This window comes from Ranitomeya variabilis, chromosome 5 (genome assembly GCF_051348905.1).
Source record: "Ranitomeya variabilis isolate aRanVar5 chromosome 5, aRanVar5.hap1, whole genome shotgun sequence".
NCBI classification, from domain to species: Eukaryota; Metazoa; Chordata; class Amphibia; order Anura; family Dendrobatidae; genus Ranitomeya; species Ranitomeya variabilis.
In genome coordinates this window covers 314638791-314666460 of record NC_135236.1, presented here as the reverse complement: position 1 = coordinate 314666460, position 27670 = coordinate 314638791, and the positions used below count along the sequence as shown (strand labels likewise).

Genomic DNA, 27670 nt, shown 5'->3' with positions numbered 1-27670 from the left:
GAAAAGCAAAGATGAAGGACTTCAGCTAGAGACGTCACTAGTGAGTCAGTGTATTACCTGTACACTGACACTATACAATGTATACTATATACAAAGCTCCTATGTATAATGTCACTGGCAGTGGTGATCACTGTATTACCTGTACACTGACACCTTATACAGATCTCCTGTGTATAATGTCACCAGTGATCACTGTAGTATCTTTACACTGACCGTAAATAGAGTTCCTGTATACAATGGCACTTAGTGTTGTGCTTTTTTAAAATTAATGATCAGTATTGTAGTATACAAGTAGTAAAAGTTGTACACTCCCTGACAAGTAATGTCGCTTATCCATGTTATGTAAATAAAAGCTTATAACCTGATGTTAAATTCATCCATTGGTTGTATAAATTATTCTTTTGAAAGCTGAAACCTTCCAAAATGTGGTTTAGGTTAAGAAAATAAATTGACATCAATGCAGAAATATTGATCAGTTAATGGACACAGAATGGTCAGATTTTAGCAAGACAAAAGTTTTGTCACCTGGTCATATAATGCACCCAATCCTAGTTTACATCCTTACCTGTGCTCAGTAAATGATCGGTTATTTAGTGTGTGTGTATAAAAAGAAACCCAGCACCCCAGACCTTCACTTGAACTGCAACTTGAGCTCTTGCCAACATGCCAAAAATCCACCCTGCAACCAAAGCCTGGATTATCAAGAGGCTAAAGACCAGATCCACTGCAAAGGTGGCGGGCACCTTTAATGTGTCTCAGCGTCAAGTACAAAGAATTAAAAAAAAATTTGAAGAGACTGGAGATGTGTTTGACTAGCCCAGGTCCGGCAGACCCCACAAGACAACTGCTCAGGAGGAATGTTTGTTGGTTAGAAAATCCAAAGCAAGCCCCTCTTCCACAGCAGCAGAGCTCCAAAAGGTCTGGTCACCTCAAGTCCCTGTGTCAACTAGTAAAAGTTAAATTCACCGCACGTGACACGCCGATCGTTAGCAAGGCGCGGGAGCGCCGCTTGTCATAACAGACACTGCAGGTCCACACTACTGGACAGAATCTTCCATAGGCGGACATTTAGATTACAATAGAGCTTATATTGCACCCCTGGGACTTTCCGCCTTCTCTGTATATCACTATCTTAGCTGGAACAAGCGATTACATGACAAAGGCTCTGGTTGAGCCGAAACGTATATAAAAAATCACAGATGCTGTAATATTCTGTTACGCTCCCAGTTTATGTATAATACATTTATACCAGACATTGCATAAGAAACCTAGAGAGAGTGCAGTGAATTTAACTTTTACTGTTATTCTGGGCCATTGGTCCGTTACACCAGCACCTCGCCATATTAAGGCTGAGTGCACACCTAAACCTTTACCTGTGTCAACTAGAACAGTTTGTAGGATTCTGTCTCAAAATGGCCTCCATGGTCGAATCAGTGCCCAGAAGCCAGCACTAACAAAAGGCAAATAAAAAACCGTGTGGCATTTGCAAACTCCCACAGCCTGCTAAATAGATGGACACTGGAAAAGTGGCAGAAGATGGATTTCTCTTCAGTAGAATTACACCACAGCTGCCACAAACACTGCAGGAGACCTACTGGAGCCAGTATGGATCCAAAATACACCCAGAAGACAGTTAAATTTGGTGGTTGAAAGATCATGGTCTGGGGTTACATTCAGTATGGGGGTGTGCGAAACATTTGCAAGGTGGAAGGCAATATCAATAGCCTAAAATATCAAGAAGTATTAGCTACCGCTTATATTCCAAATCATAAAAGAGGTCAAATTCTGCAGCAGGATGGTGCTCCATCTCATACATCCATCTCTACAACAAAGTCCCTCCAGGCAAAAAAGACCAAGGTGCTCAAGGACTGGCCAGCCCAGTCACCAGACATGAACATCATTGAGCATGTTTGGGGAAGGATGAAAGAGGAAGCTTGGAAGACAAAACCAAAGAATCTAGATGAGCACCACAACTTCATTCACCAATGTTATGCAACATATATTTGTATTTTAAGTTAATTATTTGTCTGCGGGCAACAAAAATTTTGTCTTGCCAAAATCTGACCATTCTGTGTCCATTAACTGATCAATATTTCTGCTTTGATAACAATTTATTTTCTTAACCTAAATCACATTTTGGAGGGTTCCAGCTTTCAAAAGAATAACTTATACAACCAATGGATGAATTTAACATCAGGTTATAAGCTTTTATTTACATAACATGGATAAGCGACACAACTTCTGTCAGGGAGTGTATGGTGGCATCATTGGTCTTTGTATAGAATGTAGTTTCATGTAGAGGTAATGGTGATATTATAATGTTATGTATTCTCTGTGTAGTGGTGATAGTACTAGGCACTGTGTAGCTGTATTGTTGTGTGTATGTTTGTAAGTAAGCTCCGTTATGGCACCATATCTAAGCAGTAAGCTTGGTTCTGGTACTCTATCAATGTAGTAATCTAGATTATGGTACTGTATGTATGTCGTAATCTCATTTCTGCTCCAGTTTCTATGTAGCAGACTTGGTTCCATGTAGTAGACTTATTAAGCTCGGTTCTGCTCCCTTATCTCTGTAGTAAGCTCGGTTCTGCTCCCTTATCTCTGTAGTATGCTAGGTTCTGCTCCCATATCTCTGTAGTAAGTTTGGTTCTGCTCCCATATCTCTGTAGTAAGGTTGATTCTGTTCCCATATCTCTGCAGTAAGCTCGGTTCTGCTCCCATTTCTCTGCACTAAGCTCGGTTCTGCTCCCATATCTCTGTAGTAAGCTTGGTTCTGCTCCCATATCTTTGCAGTAAGCTCGGTTCTGCGTCCATATCTCTGTAGTAAGCTCGGTTCTGTTCCCATATCTCTGTAGTAAGCTCGTTTCTGCTCCCATATCTCTGTAGTAAGCTCGGTTCTGTTCTTCTATTTCTGTAGAAAGCTTGGTTCTGCTCCCTTATCTCTGTAGTAAGCTTGTTTCTGCTGCCATATCTCTGTAGTAAGCCCCGTTCTCCTCCCATATCTCTGCAGTAAGCTTGGTTCTGCTCCCATATCCTTGCTGTTAGCTCGGTTCTGCTCCCATATCTCTGTAGTAAGCTCGGTTCTGCTCCCATATCTTTGCAGTAAGCTCGGTTCGGCTCCCATATCTCTGAATCTAGTAAGTTCGGTTCGGCTCCCATATCTCTGAATCTAGTAAGCTCGGTTCTGCTCCCATATCTCTGTAGTAAGCTCGGTTCTGCTCCCATATCTTTGCAGTAAGTTCGGTTTGGCTCCCATATTTCTGAATCTAGTAAGTTCGGTTCTGCTCCCATATCTGTGTAGTAAGCTCCGTTCTGTTCCCATATCTCTGGAGTAAGCTCGATTCTGCTCCCATATCTATGCAGCAAGCTCCATTCAGTTCCCATATCTGTGTACCAGCCTGTTTTTAAAGCCTGTTATCCCTGCTACTTTAATGCAGTGGCCAGATATAAGCAGGGAAAAGGAGGGCCACTGCAACTCGAGGGCCACTGCCTTGTGATTGCCTCCCAGGCTGAAAATTGCCAGCCAGCCCCTGATTACATGGATTACATTAACACTCAAATTAAGTTGTAGCAGTTGGATGGAAAAAATAAAAGACCCAAGCATGTAAATCTAAGTCTGTGTGTTGTTGGATTTTTTTAGGTAAATGAGAATATAAAGACTACAATTCCGATAACAAAGATTTTTGTATCATAATATGGACAAATATGTAAGAACAGTATCTCCCAGTTAGGCATAGTATGATGAAGTTCTGCTCAAATGTTTTACTTTCTTTTCTCAAAAACACTTAAACCAAGCATTGAAGTAAATTGCTTATTTGCCCTACGCTATAGGATCTGGATTTACTTATAAAAACTGAGACTAAAAGTCTGCATCACCATATGTGAGTGCAGACTGCTGAACAACTGACAAGGGTGGTCTGACATACAAAGTAAGGCTGCCATCACACTAGCAGTATTTGGTCAGTATTTTACCTCAGTGTTTGTAAGCCAAAACCAGGAGTGGAACAAATAGAGGAAAAGTATAATAGAAACATATGCACCACTTCTGTATTTATCTCCCACTCCTGGTTTTGGCTTACAAATACTGATGTAAAATACTGACCAAATACTGCTAGTGTGGCCGTAGCCTAAGGCCATGTTCACACTTTGCGGGTGACCTCTGCGGGTTCTCCCGCAGCGGATTTGATAAATCTGCAGGGCAAAACCGCTGCAGTTATCCCTGCAGATTTATCGCGGTTTGTTCCGCGGTTTCCGCTGCGGGATTACTCCTATACTATTGATGCCGCATATGCAGCAATATGCAGCATCAATAGTAATGTTAAAATAAAAAAAAAAGTTTATATACCCACCCTATGACGTCTCGATCTCCTCGGCGCTGCACCCGGCGCTCCGGTTCCAAAGATGCTGTGCGAGAAGGACCCTTCGTGACGTCATGGTCATGTGACCGCGACGTCACGGTCATGTGACCGCAACGTCACCGCAGGTCCTGTTCGCACAGCAACTCTGACCGGCCGGCCGCGTGCAGCGCTGAGAGGTGAGTATAATATGATTTTTTATTTTAATTCTTTTTTTTACCCCAAATATGGTTCCCAGGGCCTGGAGGAGAGTCTCCTCTCCTCCACCCCGGGTACCACCCGCACATTATCCGCTTACTTCCCGCAACGTGGGCACAGCCCCATGCGGGAAGTAAGCGGTTCAATGCATTCCTATGGAAGAAGGCTTAAGCGCCGAAACACGCGTTGGGGACGGTGGCACCTCAGAGCTCCAGAGTCCTTTCAGGTAAATTACTCTTAGCACTCAGTCACTTTATTGCTTTCTTGCTCAATCTGCATGGGTGGTATACAGCCCCTCTGTATTTTATTTGCTGTTTATGCTTTTTTGCACAATCATTGGTAAATTATTCTTGAGCATGTATATTGCACTCTTTATACATAACTGATTGGTTCTGTTCTTGCCTGTGGTGCCATCTACTTTTGGCTTACCTTGTCACATCCCTGCTATACTTTGCTGTATCCTTTTGTTTTTATTTTTCCTTATTTCTAATAAACTTTTGCATTTTTATCATTATTGGTATCTATGGTGCTCTTTTCTCGTATGATTTCTAATTGTCATTGGCACTTTACCTTCACCTATGCACCGTGCCTTTATTTGTTGTGGGTGCAGGCCTTGTTCATTTTGATTCCTATGGGTGCAGAATCGCAGCGATTCTGCACAAAGAAGTGACATGCTGCGGGTTGTAAACCGCTGCGTTTCTGCATGTTTTTTCCCGCAGCATGTTTGCGGTTTCCATAGGGTTTACATGTTAATGTAAACGCAATGGAAACTGCTGCGGACCCGCAGCATCAAAATCGCCGCAGATCCGCAGTAAAAACCGCAAAGTGTGAACATGGCCTTAGGGTTCATACTCATTAGCGTATAAATTGGACAAGTGCAAGCTGATGAAAAATCAGATTACACTCTGACTAATACTATTCTATGATTCCCTGCTCATCTGCGATTTTTTTTCTCAGCTTGGATCAGAGTAAAAAATTGAAGCGTGCTGCGAGTGGCCACATATATCAGACAAGACTCATCAATTCAAGTCAATGGGTGAAAAAAAATCACACGGCACGCGGATCATGTGTGCCATCCAATTTTTATGCACCCATCTCATAGGAAACCCGATATTTCATCAGCCGAGTACAGTAAATTCATAGCGTGAACCGTCAGAATAGAATAGATAGAATAGATACTGTATATAGATAGAAAGATGTCAGTGAGATGTACAGGGCAGTGTGTGTGTAGTTTTCTGCACATGTATTTAGCTAATAAATAAATAAAAGAAAAAATGGCATGTGGTCCCTCTTATTTTCATTAGTCAGCGTAGGGAAAGTAGACAGCTGAGAGCTAGTCTTCATAGTCTGAGAAATTTCTCACGCTGCGAGCAGCGACATCAGTAAGGTTAACACAGTTCATAGCCGATGAACTCCGGTCACCTACTGACATCACCGCTCGTCACTGCGGACACGTTCTCACACTACTGTCAGTGTGTTCAGATTGGCATGCTTAGCAGTCGCAGAGTTGGAGATCATCATGTGACGTGGGATGGATTCCCCTTTTGGAATATTTGACTTTTTAAAGTTAATAAATGGATTACACAGCGGCATGGAGTGATTTTTACAAATACATCATTATTGTCTGGGTGTGTTTTTTGCTTTAAACTTACTGGGTTAGTAGTAGGATATCTTATAGATGCCTCTCCATTATAACCCCCTGGGTTAGATGTTAGCTGAAATTACAAAGCTGACATCAACCCCAAAACCATTACCCTGATTGCCAACACACCAGGACAAGCGGGAAGAGCAGAGGCAAAGCGCTATAATTGGTGCATCTTGTGGATGCACCATTTCTGTGGCAGCTGAGGGCTGGTATTATTTGACTGGGAAGGGGCCAATATCCATGTCCCCTTCCCAGGCTATTAATATCAGCTCCCAGCTATCTGCTTAGCCTTTGCTGGTTATTAAAAATAGGCAGGACTGCACTAGCTAGAAAAGACTAAGTAGACAGCTGAGTTGATATTAATAGCCTGGGAAGCTCCATGTTTATTGCCCATTCCCAGAATATTAAGAGCAGCTCTCAGCTGTCTGCTTTCTCTTAGCTGGTTAATCAAAGTAAGGGGAACACCAAGCCATTTTTTTTTTTATTTCTAAGCTAAATACAAGTACAGAAAACTGCACACACAAAGCACCGATTATATATCTCACTGACATATTTGTCTCTATCTATCTATGCAAATCTCATACTTGCAGTCATCTGACGACCTAAATTAGTGTGCATTACATACCATAAGGATCCAGCAAGCTGCAGTGCTTGCTGAAGATATCACCAGGGGTGGACAACTCCTTTATCTCGCAGCTGGATTTTACCATACTGTGGTCCATCCCATTATATAGACTTAAGGTACCGTCACATTTAGCGACGCTGCAGCGATCTAGACAACGATGCCGATCGCTGCAGCGTCGCTGTGTGGTCGCTGGAGAGCTGTCACACAGACAGCTCTCCAGCGACCAACGATGCCAAAGTCCCCGGGTAACCAGTGTAAACATCGGGTTACTAAGCGCAGGGCCGCGCTTAGTAACCCGATGTTTACCCTGGTTACCAGTGTAAATGTAAAAAAAACAAACACTACATACTTACATTCCAGTGTTTGTCGGGTCCCCCGGCGTTCTGCTTCCCTGCACTGTAAGCGCCAGCCGTAAAGCAGAGCGGTGACGTCACCGCTGTGCCCTGCTTTACGGCCAGCCGGCGCTGACACAGTGCAGGGAAGCAGAACGCCGGGGGACCCGACAGACACCGGAATGTAAGTATGCAGTGTTTGGGTTTTTTTACATTTACACTGGTAACCAGGGTAAATATCGGGTTACTAAGCGCGGCCCTGCGCTTAGTAACCCGATGTTTACCCTGGTTACCAGTGAAGACATCGCTGAATCCGCATCACACACGCCGACTCAGCGATGTCTGCGGGAGATCCAGCGACGAAATAAGGTGCTGGCCTTCTAGCTCCGACCAACGATGTCACAGCAGGATCCTGATCGCTGCTGCGTGTCAAACACAACGATATCGCTATCCAGGTCGCTGCAACGTCACGGATCGCTAGCGATATCGTTGTTAAGTTGTTCAGTGTGAAGGTACCTTAAGGTCATATAACATGCATGTCTACTGAGTTTGATGAATAATCTTCCTTAAAAGGCAGATAATATGCAATTAAAAAGAAATGGCCATAACACAGTAACTAGAAAGTCGAGGACTCTTCCGGCATTTGTTCTCATAAAGATTCTCTTGGCTCTGACATGTAAGATGAAAAAACGTTGTCTGTGCTTCTCTGCAGCACTTATCACCACGAGTATTCAGGGCAGGGTGTTCCTCAGGGAGTGTGTAGAGTACTTTCTAACACAAAGAGGACAAGGTCACAGCAGAATCTCAGCAGTTGGTTCTAACAATTACAAATATGCCAGAGATTTCTTGCCAAGAGTGGGTAGTGTTTTAGCCGAGGTCTATAGAAAATGACATTCCTGTTGACTAAACACTATTGTTTTAGCACATAATGTTGCTTGGTAGAGATAAGCAGCTTCCTGACTCGGAGCTGTCAATAGGGCGCATTATTAGGAACTATGCATTGTGTCTGTTTCTTACTGCGCTGATACTTTGTTAAGACTGTTATTTTTTCACATAGAAAATTATATACTGCCAGTAAGCCCACCCTAGTAATCCGCTAATGAGCATATGCAACTAATAATCTAATTCTTTAGACTAAGGGCTACCCTCTCTATGTTCCCCTGTGGCTATAAGTACCTGTCTGCAAACTAGTTTGTGGAACAGATAAATGAGGAGCTAAGGATACAGCATACATTGATCATAATATGCAATGAGAACGAGCCCCTAGTAATGACCAAGATTTGGACATGGATTTCTGTAAAACCCATTCATATTAATGGAACAGTAACAGAAATTTCTGCAATATGTGCCTCGTGTGAAAATACCTTCGTGTGAATATACCCTAACAGAAGCTCATATCCTTAGTAGTATCATGCTAGGTGATTGCCATTTGAGCACTTTTCAATAGTAGTCTGACAGGTGAGCTTCCATTGTAGGCACACAGTTTCTGAATTTTTGTTCTTGTGAGCATTTTTTTTACACATTGCTATTTATCTAAAAATTCATTATTATGCTTCAGTTTCTAAGGCATGGGGGCACTCCATATGTGCAATTGTGATATAAGTTGGGATACATAAATTCATACAGTCGTATGGACCCAGATCGTTGTCGGAGGAACAATGCTTCAGCCTATTGTCCGATCAACAGCTATCTCAGTCGACTCTTCCTTGTACAAGGGCATTTGTCTGGCTGAGCACCTCTGTGTTCTCTGAGTTGAGCGGTGGCTTATCTCTGGGAGCATACTGCAATCGGCAGTCTAATATTGGACATGCTGATTGACACCTCCTCCCCATCAGTTGGCCAGTGGCCCCACACACATTAGACCATTATCTGAACCCATTCATATCAGACAGCTCAGCCAATATTAGTATCAGTTCTTGAAACTCCCAGATGTTAGTACCAATGGGATAATTTGCAACTGCCTGGTGCATCTGTAACGTGCTAGGTGACAGCAATGTGCGAGGTACTCATCTCTTACACCCTGGCATGCTACATGAAAATGGGGGTCATGGCTGGGTATGTGGACTTGTGCTGAGAGGGCAAGGGCGCTACATCCAGCAGGCTGCATGTAACCAATGATGCTAGTTGGCCAGAACCAGATGTTTCACAGTTCAATGAAGAAGACCACTATTCAAAAATCAACTTTTTACTAAACAGGAACTTGTTAGGGATTATGTACAGTAGATAGCAAGTACACAATTTTATGAACGTTACCTTCACAATATGGGGCATTTTCCACACAGTTTCAATTCCTGCCTCTTTACTCTTATTGTCTATCCATTCACTTCACCACAGCCCCACTCCATACTACCGTCCAGTTTGTAAGTGTCCTATGTTCGACCCATGGTTTTGCTTCCTTTTCCCCTTTGGGGAGCTACTTTGCCAGTATGGCCAATACTTACCTCTTCTGTCTCTGACGCTCTGGAACTCCTGCCCAAGGCACTCTCTTCATCTTAAATACTCTGTCCCATTTAGGCCTGTTACCTCTCTGAGTTATAAACTCTAGACCTTACTGCTAGGCGTCCTCTCCCAGGATCCATCTCCAATAAATCACTCAGTCACTTTTCCTAATTTCTGATCCAGATCATGCTATTGCTTTCTGCCCGTGTCCTCTCAATAATAGGGACACCCATAAAATGCGGCACTGCTTACACTAGACCTTAGGTCTGTTCTCTATGCACTCTGGGCCCCTTTCTGCTTTCCTCACAGTAATCTGTCTCTGTTCCTTCAGCTTAGCCCCTCCCACTCTTGCCTAATCCTAACATTAACTATGTCTCTCTACTGTCAAGCAATTTACAACACTAGCATCAGTAATGCAAATCACATTTCTCATTTTACAATACAATCATTCACATGTTCATGGTTTTCAAGGGGGAACTGGAGCAGAATGTTCATCTCCTTACATTTCCCCCTTCTTTATTAATGGCTGTCCTATGCCATCCAGGACCTGCAAGACACCAACACGACAGAAACACACACAGTCCCTTAAGGACGACTTCCATAACTAGTGGGGGGAACACACTTTGGCCATACACTGCCTTTAAGGTGCGGCAGTCCTGGATATATTTGAGTGCTAGACCCAATGAACTGTGGCCTTCAGGAATCTAGAACTTTCCCATTTATCAGGTGCAACACGCACAACAAGCCCTGCTTCAGTCTCCAACTCCATTTTCCTTCACCACACTTTTTCTTTCTCTTGGGAACTCGGAGATGACTTTTCTCCTTCCTTTGTACTTTCCCTTCCTCTTTTTGTCCCAGATCATGTCGTGCCTTGTGGTAGGGGATTGTCACTCAGGGGTGAAGACAACTTGCAGGGTCAGCAGGGAACCCACCATCGTCTGGGCCTGTAAGTCCTCCAGGCACTTGGCCCTTCCACCGGCCATGAACCAGGCCACAGTCAGAGGTGCAGACTCCTGCTCACATCCGACCTCCGTCTATTTCATCAGGCCACCCAGACTCATTACTTCCTCCATCATCGCCATCAAGTAGTGTAACTGTCCTCGCCCGATCTTCGACAGATGCTCCCAATCTGCCATTATCATTTGCCACTAAATCGCCGTATTGCCCTGTACTCTCCTCGACTTCCAACCAACAAATAACACCATCCCTCTCACTTCAGCATCCTACGTAAAGGCTTTACCTTTTATTTGATGGGATTCTCTCTGACTCACCATCCCGTTTCTTTATCTCCTCTGCCTGATTTCTTAAGTCACACCTTTCTGGGCAGTCATCCTCCTTCCACTTTGTCTTACTACAGTGACTTCTCCTCGCTGTAGGCTGACACTTCCAGTTCCGAAACTACCTCCAGTAGGGAGGCACTTCTAGTAAGAGTAACCTCTGCAGGACTTGACATCTCTTCACACCCTTTAGTTCCTTCTACGCCAACAATGAGTGGGACTTTTTTTGTTCTGCTCCACTAACAGTCTTTATGAAGTCCATGCTCTGTGCCATATTAGACTGCGTAACCTTCACCATCTTCCTTGTAACATAAGTCTTCCTCGTATCACTCTGTTCAACGTGCTGCGAGATGTCCCAGCATGTTAAATGAAAAGGAGGTTCTTGCTGGGTGTGCGTATTTGTGCTGTGAAGGCGATATGCCTGTGCAGGCCGCATGTAACTGATAATGCTAGTTTGCCAAGACCAGATGTTTCACAATTCAGTGACTTCCACCCAGGGCACTCTCTTTGTCTTATGTACTTTGTCCCATTTAGGCCCTTTACCTCTCTGAGTTATAAACTCTAGGCCCTACTACTAGTCGTACTTTCCCAGGACCCATCTCTGGTAAATCACTCTGTCTCTCAGTCACTCTTCTTCGTTTCTGCTCCAGATCACGCTATCCCCTTCTCCGGGTCTCCTCTCACACCGGGCACACCGGGCCATTTCTGCCCTCCTCACAGGAATTTGTCTTTGTTCTTTAAGCTTAGCCCCTCCCATTCTGGGCTAATCATAACCATTAACTCTAGCTCTCCTTACTGTCAAGCAATTCACAATACTAACATCATTAACGTGCATTACATTTCACATTACACAATACAACCGTTCACATGTTTTTCAAGGGGGAATGTGGACAAAGTGTGCATCTCCTTACCCATTACCAGTTGCACAAGTCTGGTGGCCAGATCACACTTCATGGAAGGAACAGTTTCATCCAGCCCCAGACTAGCACCTGGGAGTAGAGCTGTAAATAAGCAGTTTTGCCTTAGCTTTGCCATTCGATATGATCTGACGCAGAAGATTTATGTGAAGCAGGACTAAGAATGTCTGAGTTAAACCTACATAAAGTTGAGATTATTCCCAAAGCTCCATTCTGCAGGTATATAGCAGCATTAATATTGAATACATTATGGATATATTTTCTTTGTGCCCGTACCCTAATGATTCTGTCAGGATCAGAGTATGAAAAGCTGCAGCTGAGCTTAGGAGATTGCCACCAGTGACCAAACACCATTGACCTTGATGGGAAGGTGCAGGTTTGACTCTGAGATTTTTAAATAAGAGGCTTATAATAGCACAAGAAGTTGTTAATTAAATCAGGACCATGAAAGAACAGAGCTCTGATTGTCCTTCTCTGGGAAGCAGCTTCCATGACTTGCAGAGCTGATGAGAGAAAAGGGAATGGGATTGTAGGAGGGGAATGGTGACGGAATGTCATTAGTGGCTGCCTGCAGCTATTCATGGGAACTCCATATTTTGGATGCAAAGACATTCATGTTTGAGTTCTCAGAGTTCACTGATCACCTCTTCAAAGTACAATGCACTACGTGAAAAGAGGGAACCTCACAGAAGACTTTACTGAAAGTCACATACATATTTCAGTAGGATTTATGTGAAATGTATTTTCCTTAAACCTATGTGTTGGTGATTAAACCAGAGCTTTACTTCATTGAATTTTCCTGTAGCAGCTTTTAATGAAAAGTTAGGGCTCATTCACTTTTCAGTTTTTCAGAGAGCATATGTGCGAAACACAGTGATAGTCCTGTGATATACCTGTGATAGTCCAAGGGGCTGTTCTTTGTCAGTGATTTTTTTGTGGTTCATACAAAATCACAGAGACAAGTCCGATTTTGATCCATGTGTCTGATCAAACTCTGCAATCAAAGTCTATGGGTCCGTGAAAAAAATCGGAGAACACTTGGATCTGATGCCATCCGTGTGCTTTCTCAATTTCATTGACTGTTAAGTAGGCAAACTCTGACCAAACTTCTATTGACACTCTGACCAAAATCAGTTTTTCTCATATATCAAAAAAACTGACGTCTGAATGAGGCCTCACCCTGATTATAATGGCTCATTCACAAGTTTTTCTTCATATGAGAAAAACGGACTGATTATACTGATCAGGCTTTAAACAGAGTTTAACTAGAATGTTGTCCTAGGGTCATCTGTTTTATTCTCGTACGTGGAAAAATAAAAATAAAAAGTTTCTCTGCTGTTTCCATTCTGACAGTGCGTGAAAATTAAACTGTTCTTGGATGTCATCTGAGTGCAGTTCGATTTTTTTTTTCACGGACCCATTGACTTGTATTGCCAATTTTTAGACGACTCTCGGATCAAAATTGGACATGTGTCAAATGTTTCTATGGACCGCTCAGTCCGAGGAAAAAATGAGACATGTGCACAGCCCAAAATAATATCATAGGTATGAGTGGTTACCACAAAAATCGCGGAAAGGACTTGTATGAAAAACTCGGACATGTGAATGAGCCCTAACAGTTTGCTAAGTGTTTAGGATGCAAACCTGAGCGTCACTTTAGATTTGGGATAGCATTACAAAAATACATTTTGGTGTTTAGTATGTATGAAAGCTTTTGCAGAGTTTGCTCAATTGTCAAACCGGACATTGTGTTACAGCTACACAATCTAGATTTATCACATTTTGTAATTTCTTGAAAATGTTAACAAGCCAGTATTGAAAATCAGTGCTTTTAATGCCATTTACATCCTAGCCCTGCCAAGTCCTTATCCATCATTTCATAAACATTTCAAGTTATTTGTGTATATGTAGGGAAATTAGGTTAGGAGCTCCATTTGGGATGGAGACTGATGTGAAGGATGACAAAGCAGCACAGTGTAATATAATGGTGAAATTGAAGCAACAGTAAATTAAAATGAAGAAATAATATTCCTCACTGTGTCCATATACACCACTGGACTAGAGCAACACTTTTGGATTAGTGTTATATTCCTATGCAGGAGACCCGATCATTTATAGTACGGTAACTGGATAGTTAAATTTAATAAAGCAAAAGGAAAATAATTAAACAATAAATCATTGGGAATTCCGACTATTTCTGATGACTTTTTCCATACTACATCTATTTTTCATTGCCTGACATCTCTTTGTATACAATTGTAGTTTTCGTCACACACCTACATTCCCATCAGTCTATTTTCTGCCATTGATAGCTTTGTCTATTAGATAAATGAGTGTATAAATAATCAGTTTGGCAGTCACAGTAGATTAGATATGAAGGGTCAGATTTCTGCTGTGCCAGGAATACCTTTTCTGTTGGCTCAGCCTCCGGAAATCCCTTACTTTAGCCAATAAATGTTTCGGTTCCCCGTGGTACATTTGGGAACTACAAATAGAGAATAACTGACAGCCCTACGAGCACGGGAATTCATCATACTCGACAGGTTTCCATCGCTTCCCTTTGATTATGTAAATTTCGGCTGGTGTCTTTGTGCAGTGTAATTGATGGCTCCATCTTTGGTATTATGGCCGTGATGGACAACAGGTTACCAAGTTTGTTAATCTTTGTTAATTGCAATGAGAATACCTGCGCGGCCTCCGTTCCTACGTTGGGCAGATTAGATGTTAAAAGTAAGGTTTAGTGTAACCCCCTTTTCTTCGCATTCCATGTCACAATGTAATGCAGCCCTTTGATGTGAAGCCACAAGAGTGCAGCTCTGCACGCCACATTATACAGCTCGGAGCAGCCTGGTCTCTGCAAATTCACAACATGTTTTTCTCTTTGCATTTTGCAGGAATTGATAGATGTTGACAGCGAGGTTGTTTTTGAACTGGCAGCATACATCCTGCAGGTAAGAAGGCTTTCTCCACTGTCTATCAGATGGTTCTCACATGGGGGAATGAAAATAAGATTATCAAATCTACAGTATTGTCATCCACATCATACGCACCACATGCTTTCAAATGCAAAATGTGATATCAATTAAGAGCGCAATGTTTGCCGTTTTTTTGGTTTGTCAGAATCCATATGTGTGTAGGATATCTTGGCTGTCTCTTCTACATCTAATGAACCCCATGTGACAGCACAGAACTTTATTTTAATTCTCTGTTTTAGTAAGGCTTTGTGCAGATCCTGTATGCACTGAGGAAAGCTCCTCTCTTAGGGTATGTTTCCACGTTCAGGAAACGCTGCGTGTTTGATGCTGCGTAGAGCCGCAGCGCCAAACACGCAGCGTCCAGATGTTACAGCATAGTGGAGGGGATTTCATGAAATCCCGTCTCCACTATGTGGTAAAACACGCAGGCGGCAGACCCGCATAAACGGACATGTGGCGCATCTTTTCAGAACGCAGCATGTCCTTACAATGCTCAAACAACACATGAACAACGCAGGTGACCTGCCAGGGACCTCAGGTGCAGATTTGGTCAGGATTTTACCTGCATAAAATCCTGACCAAATCCTGATGCAATCATGAACGTGGAAACATACCCTTGTACACCTAGTGCATCCACAGGGCTCTGCTCTTCTAATGGACGCCAAAAGAGAGTCCTAGTATCCTATGTCTGGGTAGTGTCTGTCAACATAGCTTTTTCAGATGTACCAGAAAGCGCAGCTGCCTTTGCTTACTCTACTTGTCTGTGTGGTACGCAGTTTTTAAAATTTGAGTCAATGTGCTATGCTGACATGTCAAAACCTTTCAATGGAGGAACATTTCTGAAAATCTTTCCAAAGTACACCTCCAACGAAAGTCTCAAGTGTGCACAGAGCCTTAGAATCCAGTTTTGTGATTCTGGTGGAGGCATACATCAGGAATATTTAGTGACCTATACCTCTGACAAATCCCACCATGTAGGAATACAGCTTCATACATTAACTCCATTTGTAAAGGGAAAAAAATCATATAATGCACAGTATTAATTATGCTTTGCTTATATAGCGCCAGCGTATTCTGCAGCATTTTACAAACATTGCCATTACAGTCCTTATTGGGGCTTACAATGTAATTTCCCCTTCAGTATGTCTTTCTGTGGGAAGAAACCAGAGGATTTGGAGGTAACACCCGAAAATATAGGGAGTTATGCAATATACATTTTTCTTTTGTATTTGTATATAGGAAACATAGGAAGAGACAGATTACACTTCTCTATACAGTTGAAAACAAAATGGCTGCACAGACCAGCAAATGTCTACTGAAAGGAGTCTTTGATGAATGCAGGGTGTATGGGGGCCTATAAATACCTTCAGAGTTTGCCCCAAGAGTATTCCGGGCACATACACCTATTATTAAGTAAATACTAAATGTGAGCAGCCTATACTTAGCTACTGACAGTCTGAGACAATTTACTCTGGTTCACAGTCAGACATCAATTGTACTTTGTGTGGTTGTGTAGACAGATCTCAGGGTCACAGTTGGTGATTCCTAGGAAACAGGTTCAGTTTAATTGGATGTACCAGTTCACGATATAAAGAAGAGGTCCTGGCTTCACTTCCCGAAAAGCTAATGCTGGCATCCTTGCTCCTCCTCACAGCAGGGACGCCAACATACTAGCCTCCTCAGCCGTAAGGTGGCATCTTTATTCCCTGATCAGCTTCCTTCTGCTCTGGTCCTATGCACACTGCACAGGTCTCCCGACAGAGTGCATAGTGCACATGCGCGCTCCCTGATTCTTAAAGGGGCAGCATGCGCACTTTGGAAATGCCCCCAGTCAGTAGCCAGAAGGCATCAAGTATATAAGGCATGCTCCCCAGTAGGGAGGGGCCTGAGCAACCCTTGAAGTTTCCATACCTTATGTGTTTTTGAGCAACTAGTTTCTTGCCAGGTCCCTGTCCTTGAGTTAGTTGGTGTTTGAACCTTATTTGTTTCCTGATAACCGTGTTGTACCTGAACCTGAAACCGCATCGGTGGTTCCTGAACCTGAAACCGCATTGGCGGTCCTTGAACCTGAAGCCACTCCGACAGTAACCAAGCCTGAAGCCACTCCGGTGGTACCAGAACCTGAAGCCGCTCCGGTGGTACCTAAGCATGACACCGCTCCAGCTGTACCGAACCTGAAGCCGCTCTGGTGGGTTGTGAACCTGACACCGCTCCGGCAGTACCTGAACCTAAAGCCACTCCGGCGGTCCCTGAGCCTGACACTACTCTGGTGGCATCTGAACCTGAAGCCACTCCGGCGGTAGCTGAGCCTGAAGTCGCATCGGCAGAACCTGAACTTGAAGTAGCATCGGCGATACCCAAACCTGAAACCGTTCCAGAGGTACTTGAACTAGCACCAGTGACTGTCCTGGTTAGCTTTACAGAGTCTGTACTGTCAGAGCCTTTTCCAGTATCTGAATCCAGTCTTGCCTGTGACTCTGAGTCAGAGTCCATTATGCCCAGTGACCCAGAACGCGTGTTGTCTGAACAGAGTCCAAATCCTGTCCTGTCAATGACTCTAAGCTCATGTCTGTGTCTGTGATCCTGACCCCTGGAGTCAGCAGCTGCAGTGCTGGGGACTGCCTAGGAGAGGTACCTGGTGGCTACCTGCAGCTCAAGCCTAAAGGTGCCATCACACTCAGCGACGCTGCAGCGATATAGACAACGAGCCGATCGCTGGAGCGTCGCTGTTTTGGTCGCTGTAGAGACGTCAAACACAGCAGCTCCAGAACGATGCAGGAGTGATCCAGTGACGTAACGGCGACTCACTTATCGTTCTCGCTGGTTGTTAGCTCCATGTAAAACATTGCTGACATCATTGCTTTAGCTGTCAAACACGACGATACACGCCGACCTGACGACGAAATAAAGTTCTGGACTTCTAGCTCCGACCAGCGATATCACAGCGGGATCCAGATCACTGCTGAGTGTCAAACACAACGAGATCGCTATCCAGGACGCTGCAACGTCACGGATCGTTGTCGTTCTCGTTGCAAAGTTGCTGAGTGTGACGGTACCTTAACTCCACCACCATCAGGAGCTCAGGCAAAAACCAGGTAGCCGTTAACTATGCCCCTTGTAGATAAGCCCAGACCGTGGCACAGTGGGTGACACTTCCCAATGCATGCATTAGTTTTGAATTATAATTTTTCTATACTCAGAGCAGAAAAGGGATTTGTAGGCCCATGTTACAAGAATGTCGGTTTATTTCCAGCACTGTAAGATTATCGCATAGAAATACATGATGTGAAATTAGAGAAATGAACATAAGATGTGGAAAAAACCTGCTATGTTTCTTGTATTAGTCACTAAGTTCTCAGTCTGTGGTAGATGAATTCCACAGGGGTACACACTATGTCCCTAGTCCATTTCCAGAATACGATTGAATTTATATGGTCATGTACAGTAAGAAGTAGCGATTGTGACTGAGCATAGCACAATGTATTGGACAAATGTATCTGCCTCTTTTAACTTCAAATTTTTAAGTTTACAGTTTCTAATTATTTTAGTGTATTACCTTAAAGTGAATCTGTCAGCAGGATTTCACACCCACAAAGCTTTGCATGACCAGCTCATCCCTCCATTACTGAGAAATTAGCATTTGAATGTGATATGCAAATGAAGCTGAAAATCTGAAACATCTGTCTCTGCAGCTCTATTTCCACCCAGAGCCACCTTCTCCTGCTTGACTGAGAGCCTCTATACTGTGTGACTTCAGGCAGAGGAGCCATCAGACAAGCAGAAAGGGGCAGTGCAGGGTGGAGAATAGAGCTGGAGTGACAGAGGCTTCAGATCTTCAGCCTGATTTACATATCAATTCAAATGCTAATTTCTAAGGAATTAAGTGACCTTCTATGTAAAGATATTGCTGGACTTGTCTTTGAAAGAGCTAAATGTGCATATAAATATTTTGGGGTGAAATCCTGCTGACAGATTTCCTTTAAGCTGCATCTACACATGCTGACAATCAGGAACAAACATTCTGAGGAATACAGCTTTCTGAGTACAGTAGCTTTCTGAGTAAAGAGGCCTACGACTACCTAATGAATGAGAATAGCAATTCTTTGCAGGTGAAATTATTTTTACGCAAGCTTAAACATCATCGTTCTCAGCAGCACGCTTCCTGTGTAAACAATGACATTCTATGCATATAAGGCATTCTGTGATCATGATAGTACAGTTGGCTTGTCTAACAGGCTATTAAATGGCCCACCAATTGGCTTGCATGTAACTGATCATCAGTCAGTTAACAGCTGTGATCGACCAGTGTAAATACAACCTTAATATATCATCCTGCGCTAAGGAGTCATCCTTCCATAATCTTAGTGAAATACAAGTCCTAGTGATTATGTAAACTTCAGCCTTACAGAGGATCTATCAGCACAAATGACTCTTCAAACCGAGCACAGCACCTTGTAGGTGATATAGACATAAAGTTTTACCTTTAGCATCCAAATTTGTTGCTGCATTTACAATAAATTGTTCTTTATTTAAGAATGCTAATAAGGTTCTTGGTGTACCCTTGGTGTGATGTTAGTAGTCCAATGCACCTTCCCACATCCTTGGTTTCCATCTATCTTGTCCCCCTTTTCCTTGATTAAGAGATTAAGAGCTATGACTTTACAAGGTGAAAACAGATGGAAAACATGCAGGTATGAAAGTGCACTAGAAGATGCCATTAAATACTCGGCCACACCAAGGGTGCATCAAAGACTACGTCAGAATATTTGAATGAAGAGTAATTTCTGGCAAATGCAGCAATAGATTCAGACACAAAGCCCCTGATTCATCATGTCTGGCAAATTTCATGTTGTCTTAATGAGGAGGTGTGCTGGAGTAAGACTCTCTTGATTCATTGAATGACATACCTCTTTAGGAGTGACGAGTATCTGACAAGTGGTGTCCTCCATCGTGCACCTGGCCACAAATCTTCAGTCAGGGACTGGAGTAAGATTTCTGGCATAAGGAATTAGATGAGCTGTGATGTCCAGCCCTCACCCCTGATATCACCCCTGAGGATGACACTGCTTAGTGTCGATACGCGTGGGGTCCCTGCTCCCCAGGCTGCACACAGTACTTTATTTATGGAGGTCATATGGCTGCCTAGCATTGCCTGAGCACACTTCAGCAGGAACCATATTGGGTAATGGCTCTACTATTCAAATAGAGCGTCTTTTCTGGCAATCGCCCATGTTTATCTACATGGTGCCCTAACTCATTATCCTTTATCTTAGATTGCTCTTTACTAATTAAGTTTGGCTGGCAGCACACCATCAACTGAACTGTTTTTTCTTAGTGAATTGACTTTCAGTATGTATTTGCATGTGCTAACAATTTGATACTTTGATTGTCAAAAATGTTGATATCTGTTACTGAGGCTGATGGTGTACCTCTATTTATTCTATTGGGGAGGACCATATTGGGTCAGGTTCCTTTAGCCATTTTGGCTTTTTAAATGTTTTTATATTTTTGGTCATATACTTGTGTCTTTATGTTTGTACTCAAATAAAATTATTTTGTTATGGTGATCCCTATCTGTATGCATACCTCTTTTTCTCGTTTTCTTGGATTTATCTTAGTATGCATTGGGCTGATCCCCTAACTGATTATTAATTGTTTATATTGTTTTATGGTGCCCGCTTCTGTATATATATCTCTGATGTCAAGCCCTCGTTGGACCCCCATCCCACCTATTTTGTCAAAGCTGGTAAAACTGACTTGAAAATGCCAAATGTCTAAAAAATGTTGGTCAACTCTGCTTGTGCTGCAAAAAATTGGCGGCTTTTTAAACAGAATTTTAGCTCACAAACGTTGATGAATCTGGTGCTTGATTTGAACAATACTTCTGTGCTGACAGACTCCATTATGTGGCAATAAAAAAAATGATGAGTATCAGCTGAACCCACCGATTTAGGTAGGTGTTATGGAATGACCTGGGTTGGAGTAGTGGTATTGCATCCACATTGGGGTATCGGCAGGTAGCATAGTTAGGAAGAACCAAGGGTCGGTACCCAGAAGAAGCAATGTAATTAAAGGATCAGCAGATAGTGTAGTCAGGAATAATCAGGGGTCAGTACACGGAAGCAGCAGTATAATCTTGGAATGAAGGAGCAGGTGAAAGGAAGCTTGGCTAAAGGATGGAAGCTCAATAATCTCACAAGGAAAAAAGTGCAATTCCAGGTTTAAGTAGTGTGTTCAATCAGGGTGGAGCCAATCAGAAACAACACAGGTACTAGTATCTGGATTAGCAACGAACTGTCCAGCTAGCTGAATAGCTCAGAGGGAAGAGCTACCGTCTGGTGCACAAAAAGATGCTGGGTTCAAGTCCTGACTGTAGGTCTGGTTGTCTATGTATGGGGCTGTATAGATTTTCCTTCAGGGTCAGATGTTCATTTTAACATCTCAGAAAATAAATAGTGGCCAGGGGTGTTTGGCAACAATTTATTCCCCTCTCTCCAATCAGAACCCATGCACATTCGGCTGTGAACTGGGGAATCAGTAGAAATAGCTATCCAAGCTGTATGCACACCTTTAGGCTTGGTTTTATATATAGGAGGTCAAACATGCTTGTTTATGGAGGTGTTGAGCGTAATAGAGGTTGGCCAAACTAGTCTTTGCCTGACAGCTATCACATATGTATGCATAAAGCGTAGTCCAAATTATTCTAGAATGATCATCACTTGTCCAATTTGTTCATATATTCATATACAATCTGTCCTGAATGCTGCTGCCAGGATCATATTCCTCGCCAACCGTTACACCGATGCCTCTACCTTGTGCCAGTCATTACACTGGCTACCCATCCAATCCAGAATCCAGTACAAAACTACTACCCTCATCCACAAAGCACTCCATGGCTCAGCACCACCCTACATCTCCTCTCTGGTCTCAGTCTACCAACCTACCCGTGCCCTCCGCTCTGCTAATGACCTCAGGTTAGCATCCTCAATAATCAGAACCTCCCACTCCCGTCTCCAAGACTTTACACGTGCGGCGCCGATTCTTTGGAATGCACTACCTAGGTTAATACGATTAATCCCCAATCCCCACAGTTTTAAGCGTGCACTAAAAACTCATTTGTTCAGATTGGCCTACCGCCTCAACGCATTAACCTAATTATCCCTGTGTGGCCTATTAATAAAAAACAACAACATAATCACGTTCCTCCATCATGTTCTCATACACTTTATGCAGTTAATAGCCTCTGTGTCTGTACTGTTACATACTTAGGCAGTTAACTGGTTCATGCAGCTTTACATGAACACCCGAGCCTTACACTATGGCTGGTCCAAATAACTAAAGCAATTGTTACCATCCACCTCTTGTGTCTCCCCTTTTCCTCATAGATTGTAAGCTTGCGAGCAGCAGGGCCCTCATTCCTCCTGGTATCTGTTTTGAACTGTGATTTCTGTTATGCTGTAATGTCTGTTGTCTGTATAAGTCCCCTCTATAAGTTGTAAAGCGCTGCGGAATAAGTTGGCGCTATATAAATAAAATTATTATTATTATTATTATATACTGGCTGAGTGTGGAGAAAGTAAGTCTTGTGCAGAATGTCACCAATCCTTCCCTCTCTTATGAGAAAAGACAAGTTTTGTGTTATTCACTTATTTGCCTCAGGAATTATTTGTAACCGTGATTACGTTGTAGAGGATGCAAATGGGTTGGGATGGTTGAGGGCCCTGTTATAGAAATATATGTTTTTTTTAAATTGGGGGCTAGAAACCTCAAGCTACATTCTTGTTTTTACAAGGTCTGAGTCAAAAAGGGCTGTAGAGCTGTACAACACAAGGGTCATTGTTGAATAGTGTCATTAATGCTCATGATTTGTTGCTATCCAGTGTTGCTATGTGACATTGTACAATATGGGAATCAAAGAGATACAAAGATAATATATAGTCATAGATCGGGGATTAAAATCTTCCTAGCAACTTACTCTGGCACTCCAGCTGCTAAACAGGCACAGAAGTTGAGGCTGAATAGTCCTGTGGCATGCATGGATTTTCTGCATCATTAAGTTTGGGTTGTGGCAGTGACATCTCCCCCTCCCCCTTGCTCTTAATTGTAAATGTTTGAAAGATCATAAGACTAAAAACTAACACTAAGCTCTCTAATGGGTGGACGGGGCCTCTTTAAGACCATTCCACAGAAATTCTACTTTTCTTTAAGCAAGAACTCTTTCAGCCATGGGAAAGTGTCCTGTGTCAGTAACCTTAGGCAGAAGGGCTTCCTGAACAATAAACTATAGAGAACCGATCTCGAAAGAGTGTTATCTTCTTGGTATAGTTTTGAAAAATATTCTGCAAAATAATGTTCATTCATTTATTGATCTAGTGCCTATTATGTTCTTTTCCAATGATTAATTTATGAATAATTTACTTAATTTATTAATTCATTTACTTTATAAGTCCTCTTTAAGGCCAGGGTCACACAACCGTTTTCTCTCCATCCAAGAAAAACAGTCTGATTATTCTGGTCACACTCTGATCAGAGTTTGATTGGAGTGGCATCAGTTTTTCTCAGAAGTGAATAGAAAAAAAGTTTCTTCACCTTCTCCATTCTGTGTCTGTGAAAATCAGACCACACTTGGATATCATCCCAGTGCGGTGCATTGTTTTACACACACACATGGACTTGTATTGCAAATTTTGATCCAACACATGGATCAAAATCCGACATGTCTCCGATTTTTTTTCTCAGACCACTCAGCCCTATACATAGTTACATAGTTATTAAGGTTGAAGGAAGACTGTAAGTCCATCTAGTTCAACCCATAGCCTAACCTAACATGCCCTAACATGTTGATCCAGGGGAAGGCAAAAAAAACCCATGTGGCAAAGAGTAACTCCACCATGGGGAAAAAAATTCCTTCCCGACTCCACATACGGCAATCAGACTAGTTCCCTGGATCAACGCCTTATCAAGGAATCTAGTGTATATACCCTGTAACATTATACTTTTCCAGAAAGGTATCCAATCCCCTCTTAAATTTAATTAATGAATCACTCATTACAACATCATACGGCAGAGAGTTCCATAGTCTCACTGCTCTTACAGTAAAGAATCCGCGTCTGTTATTATGCTTAAACCTTCTTTCCTCCAGACGTAGAGGATGCCCCCTTGTCCCTGTCTCAGGTCTATGATTAAAAAGATCACCAGAAAGGTCTTTGTACTGTCCCCTCATATATTTATACATTAAAATAAGATCACCCCTTAGTCTTCGTTTTTCCAAACTAAATAGCCCCAAGTGTAATAACCTATCTTGGTATTGCAGACCCCCCAGTCCTCTAATAACCTTGGTCGCTCTTCTCTGCACCCGCTCCAGTTCAGCTATGTCTTTCTTATACACCGGAGACCAGAACTGTGCACAGTATTCTAAGTGTGGTCGAACTAGTGACTTGTATAGAGGTAAAATTATGTTCTCCTCATGAGCATCTATGCCTCTTTTAATACATCCCATTATTTTATTTGCCTTTGTAGCAGCTGCCTGACACTGGCCACTGAATATGAGTTTGTCATCCACCCATACACCCAGGTCTTTTTCATTGACGGTTTTGCCCAGAGTTTTAGAATTAAGCACATAGTTATACATCTTATTACTTCTACCCAAGTGCATGACCTTACATTTATCCCCATTAAAGCTCATTTGCCATTTATCAGCCCAAGCTTCTAGTTTACATAAATCATCCTGTAATATAAAATTGTCCTCCCCTGTATTGATTACCCTGCAGAGTTTAGTGTCATCTGCAAATATTGAAATTCTACTCTGAATGCCCCCTACAAGGTCATTAATAAATATGTTAAAAAGAAGAGGGCCCAATACTGACCCCTGTGGTACCCCACTGCTAACCGTGACCCAGTCCGAGTGTGCTCCATTAATAACCACCCTTTGTTTCCTATCCCTGAGCCAGCTCTCAACCCACTTACACATATTTTCCCCTATCCCCATTACTCTCATTTTATGTAACAACCTTTTGTGTGGCACCGTATCAAAAGCTTTGGAAAAGTCCATATATACTACGTCCACTGGGTTCCCTTGGTCCAGTCCGGAACTTGCCTCTTCATAGAAGCTGATCAAATTAGTCTGACATGAACGGTCCCTAGTAAACCCGTGCTGATACTGGGTCATGAGGTTATTCCTCTTCAGATACTCCAGCATAGCATCCCTTAGAATGCCCTCCAGGATTTTACCCACAGTAGAGGTTAAGCTTACTGGCCTATAATTACCGAGTTCAGTTTTTGCCCCTTTTTTGAATATTGGCACCACATTTGCTATACGCCAGTCCTGTGGTACAGACCCTGTTATTATGGAGTCTTTAAAGATTAAAAATAATGGTCTATCAATGACTGTACTTAGTTCCTGCAGTACTCGGGGGTGTATCCCATCCGGGCCTGGAGATTTATCAATTTTAGTTATTTTTAGACGCCGCTGTACTTCCTGCTGGGTTAAGCAGGTGACATTTAATGGGGAATTTTTATCACTAGTCATTTTGTCTGCCATGGGATTTTCTTTTGTAAATACTGATGAAAAAAAGTCATTTAGCATATTGGCTTTTTCCTCATCCTCATCCACCAATTCACCCAGACTATTTTTAAGGGGGCCAACACTGTCATTTTTTAGTTTCTTACTATTTATATAGTTAAAGAATATTTTGGGGTTATTTTTGCTCTCTCTGGCAATGAGTCTCTCTGTCTCAATCTTTGCTGCCTTGATTTGCTTTTTACAGAATTTATTTAATTTTCTGTATTTATTTAATGCCTCCTCACTACCTACTTCCTTTAATTCTCTAAATGCTTTCTTTTTGTCCCTTATTGCGCCCCTTACAGCTCTATTTAGCCATATTGGTTTCCTCCTATTTCTAGTATGTTTATTCCCATACGGTATATACTGTGCACAGGTCCTATCCAGGATGCTAATAAATGTCTCCCATTTTCTTGGTGTATTTTTGTGTCTCAGGATATCGTCCCAGTTAATAGAATATCATATCATAGGTACTACTGCTCGTCCGAGATAATTGATTGTGTGCATGAGCCCTAGGTCTCCTACTCACGAAGTTCCCCAGCACGTTTGTGCTCTCCATGCCTGCCATTAGCAATGTGCTAACACTCTGTTTTCCTATGATTTCCAGCCCTCCACATATTTATTTATAAAAGTAAGAATTTTCAGAAATTATATACAGTAGCAAAATTGGAGTCCCTGTTGGTGCTGATTTATTAGATCACATCAGAGACTTTCATAACTGGCCCTAAAGTTTATATATCTGACTGTCCAAATGCTTGGGCAAAGTATCGGAAATTGTGATTCTCGGATTAGTTTGTGATCAAGAGAAAAAAAGGATTGTCTCATTAGACACATTCAGGGTATGTCTGTAAGATAGGGATGAGTCCCATCTCTGATTGACATTTGACCATCAGTGAGTGGTGAGGTGGTGGCACATGTTCCTCCTCTTTCCATTCATTACAGTGGGAGTTCCGAGTACAGTGTACCAAAAGTTCTTGCCTGTATCCAGAACTCCCAGGGCAATGAATGGAGAAAGCAGGCACACCAAAATGGGGTATCAGTGGTTCCCCTGTTCTCGATATATATGAAGGTCCCAGAGATGGGACCCGCTTTATTAAACATAAATGTCTCTTGTGAAACAACCCTCCCATTGTATATTTTAATTATTAACTTTATTTATTCTCTGTGTTCTGCTTTAGGAGGCAAAGGGAGATTTTACAAGGTATGTGTATAAATTACCTTTTTTTAAGATATTTATTTGTATTATGGACCTAATAGCTTTACAGCAGTCAAATAGATTTTGATCCCGTCCTTATTTTCCAGGTGTCATTCTATTTTACTTACTGGGTTTATTTTGATCAGACTTTCTGACTTTTTAATAGGAATGGTGAAATTAATATTTTATATTTTATGTTGCCAATGATTTAACAGCAATTCTTCTGAAAGTCTCTATGAAGAATCTCCATTTTACTTTGGCTTTAAAAATAACACATACTATGTCAAAACATATCAAGAAATTATGCGTGCCACAGACCTATGTGAGCAAAATGTACAGTACATAAAATCAATTTGCTTTGCTTTTCTATGCACAGCTGACTAAAGTGTATTCAGTAAAGTGATCACAAGAAAAACAACACAAGTCCTTCCAAGAGAGTCCTACATTTCAGGATTATAGACGGCCTGCTGACTTGTTAGCTGTGACAGCTCTTCTTCCCATTCCACATGCTGAGAGATGGTTACACAAAGCGAAGAAGTTGGAGAAAAAGTACTGAGCATTAGTTTTCTAGAAATTTACAATATCAATAATGCAGGAAATACAATTACCGTATGTCAAGAATTGATCTGTCATTAGCTTTAAAGGTATCATAAGGATATTATAATCTAACAGGGTTACATTACTCAACTTTGCATGGGAAGCTTTGGCAGCAATGGGAAACATTACAACACAAGTTTTAAGCTACTGTTGCAAGTTTTTTATCCTGATAGCCCCATTTTTCTTTTTTTGCACACCAATTATATCCATTACATAATGGATTTTGATTAGGTCTGACATACAAGTCAGTCTGGTCGCTTCCATTTCAACAAACCAATAAATGTAACATATATTATCAGATAAATGTGCTTTTTTCCTTCTTTCTCCATTTATCAGATGCTTCTTCTCCACTCCTTTGCTCCCTGAACTCAAAATCCCACCTCTGATAATAAAAAAAACTCCAATCTTTCTTGGTCAAAGCAAGACAGACTGCCAGAACAGTTAGGTGTAAGATTACTCCTCCTATTATCCTCTATGGAGAGAGGGGAGGGGATGAAGAGTAAACTTTGAACACAATGAAAGACAAGCAGACATTGGCCGACACAGGAAGATGG

The 27670-nt window shown here is 42.2% G+C and overlaps 1 protein-coding gene across 8 annotated transcripts in view; it reads left to right on the top strand.

Annotated features, from left to right (window-relative positions):
* FRMD4A (FERM domain containing 4A) overlaps positions 1 to 27670 on the top strand; it is a 584036-nt gene that overhangs the window by 448636 nt on the left and 107730 nt on the right. For all 8 annotated transcript variants that reach the window (XM_077264626.1, XM_077264628.1, XM_077264625.1 and 5 more), the window contains 2 exons: positions 14683 to 14739; positions 26503 to 26525. In XM_077264626.1, the coding sequence (XP_077120741.1) occupies positions 14683 to 14739; positions 26503 to 26525 (80 nt within the window). The remainder of the gene's footprint in view (positions 1 to 14682; positions 14740 to 26502; positions 26526 to 27670) is intronic.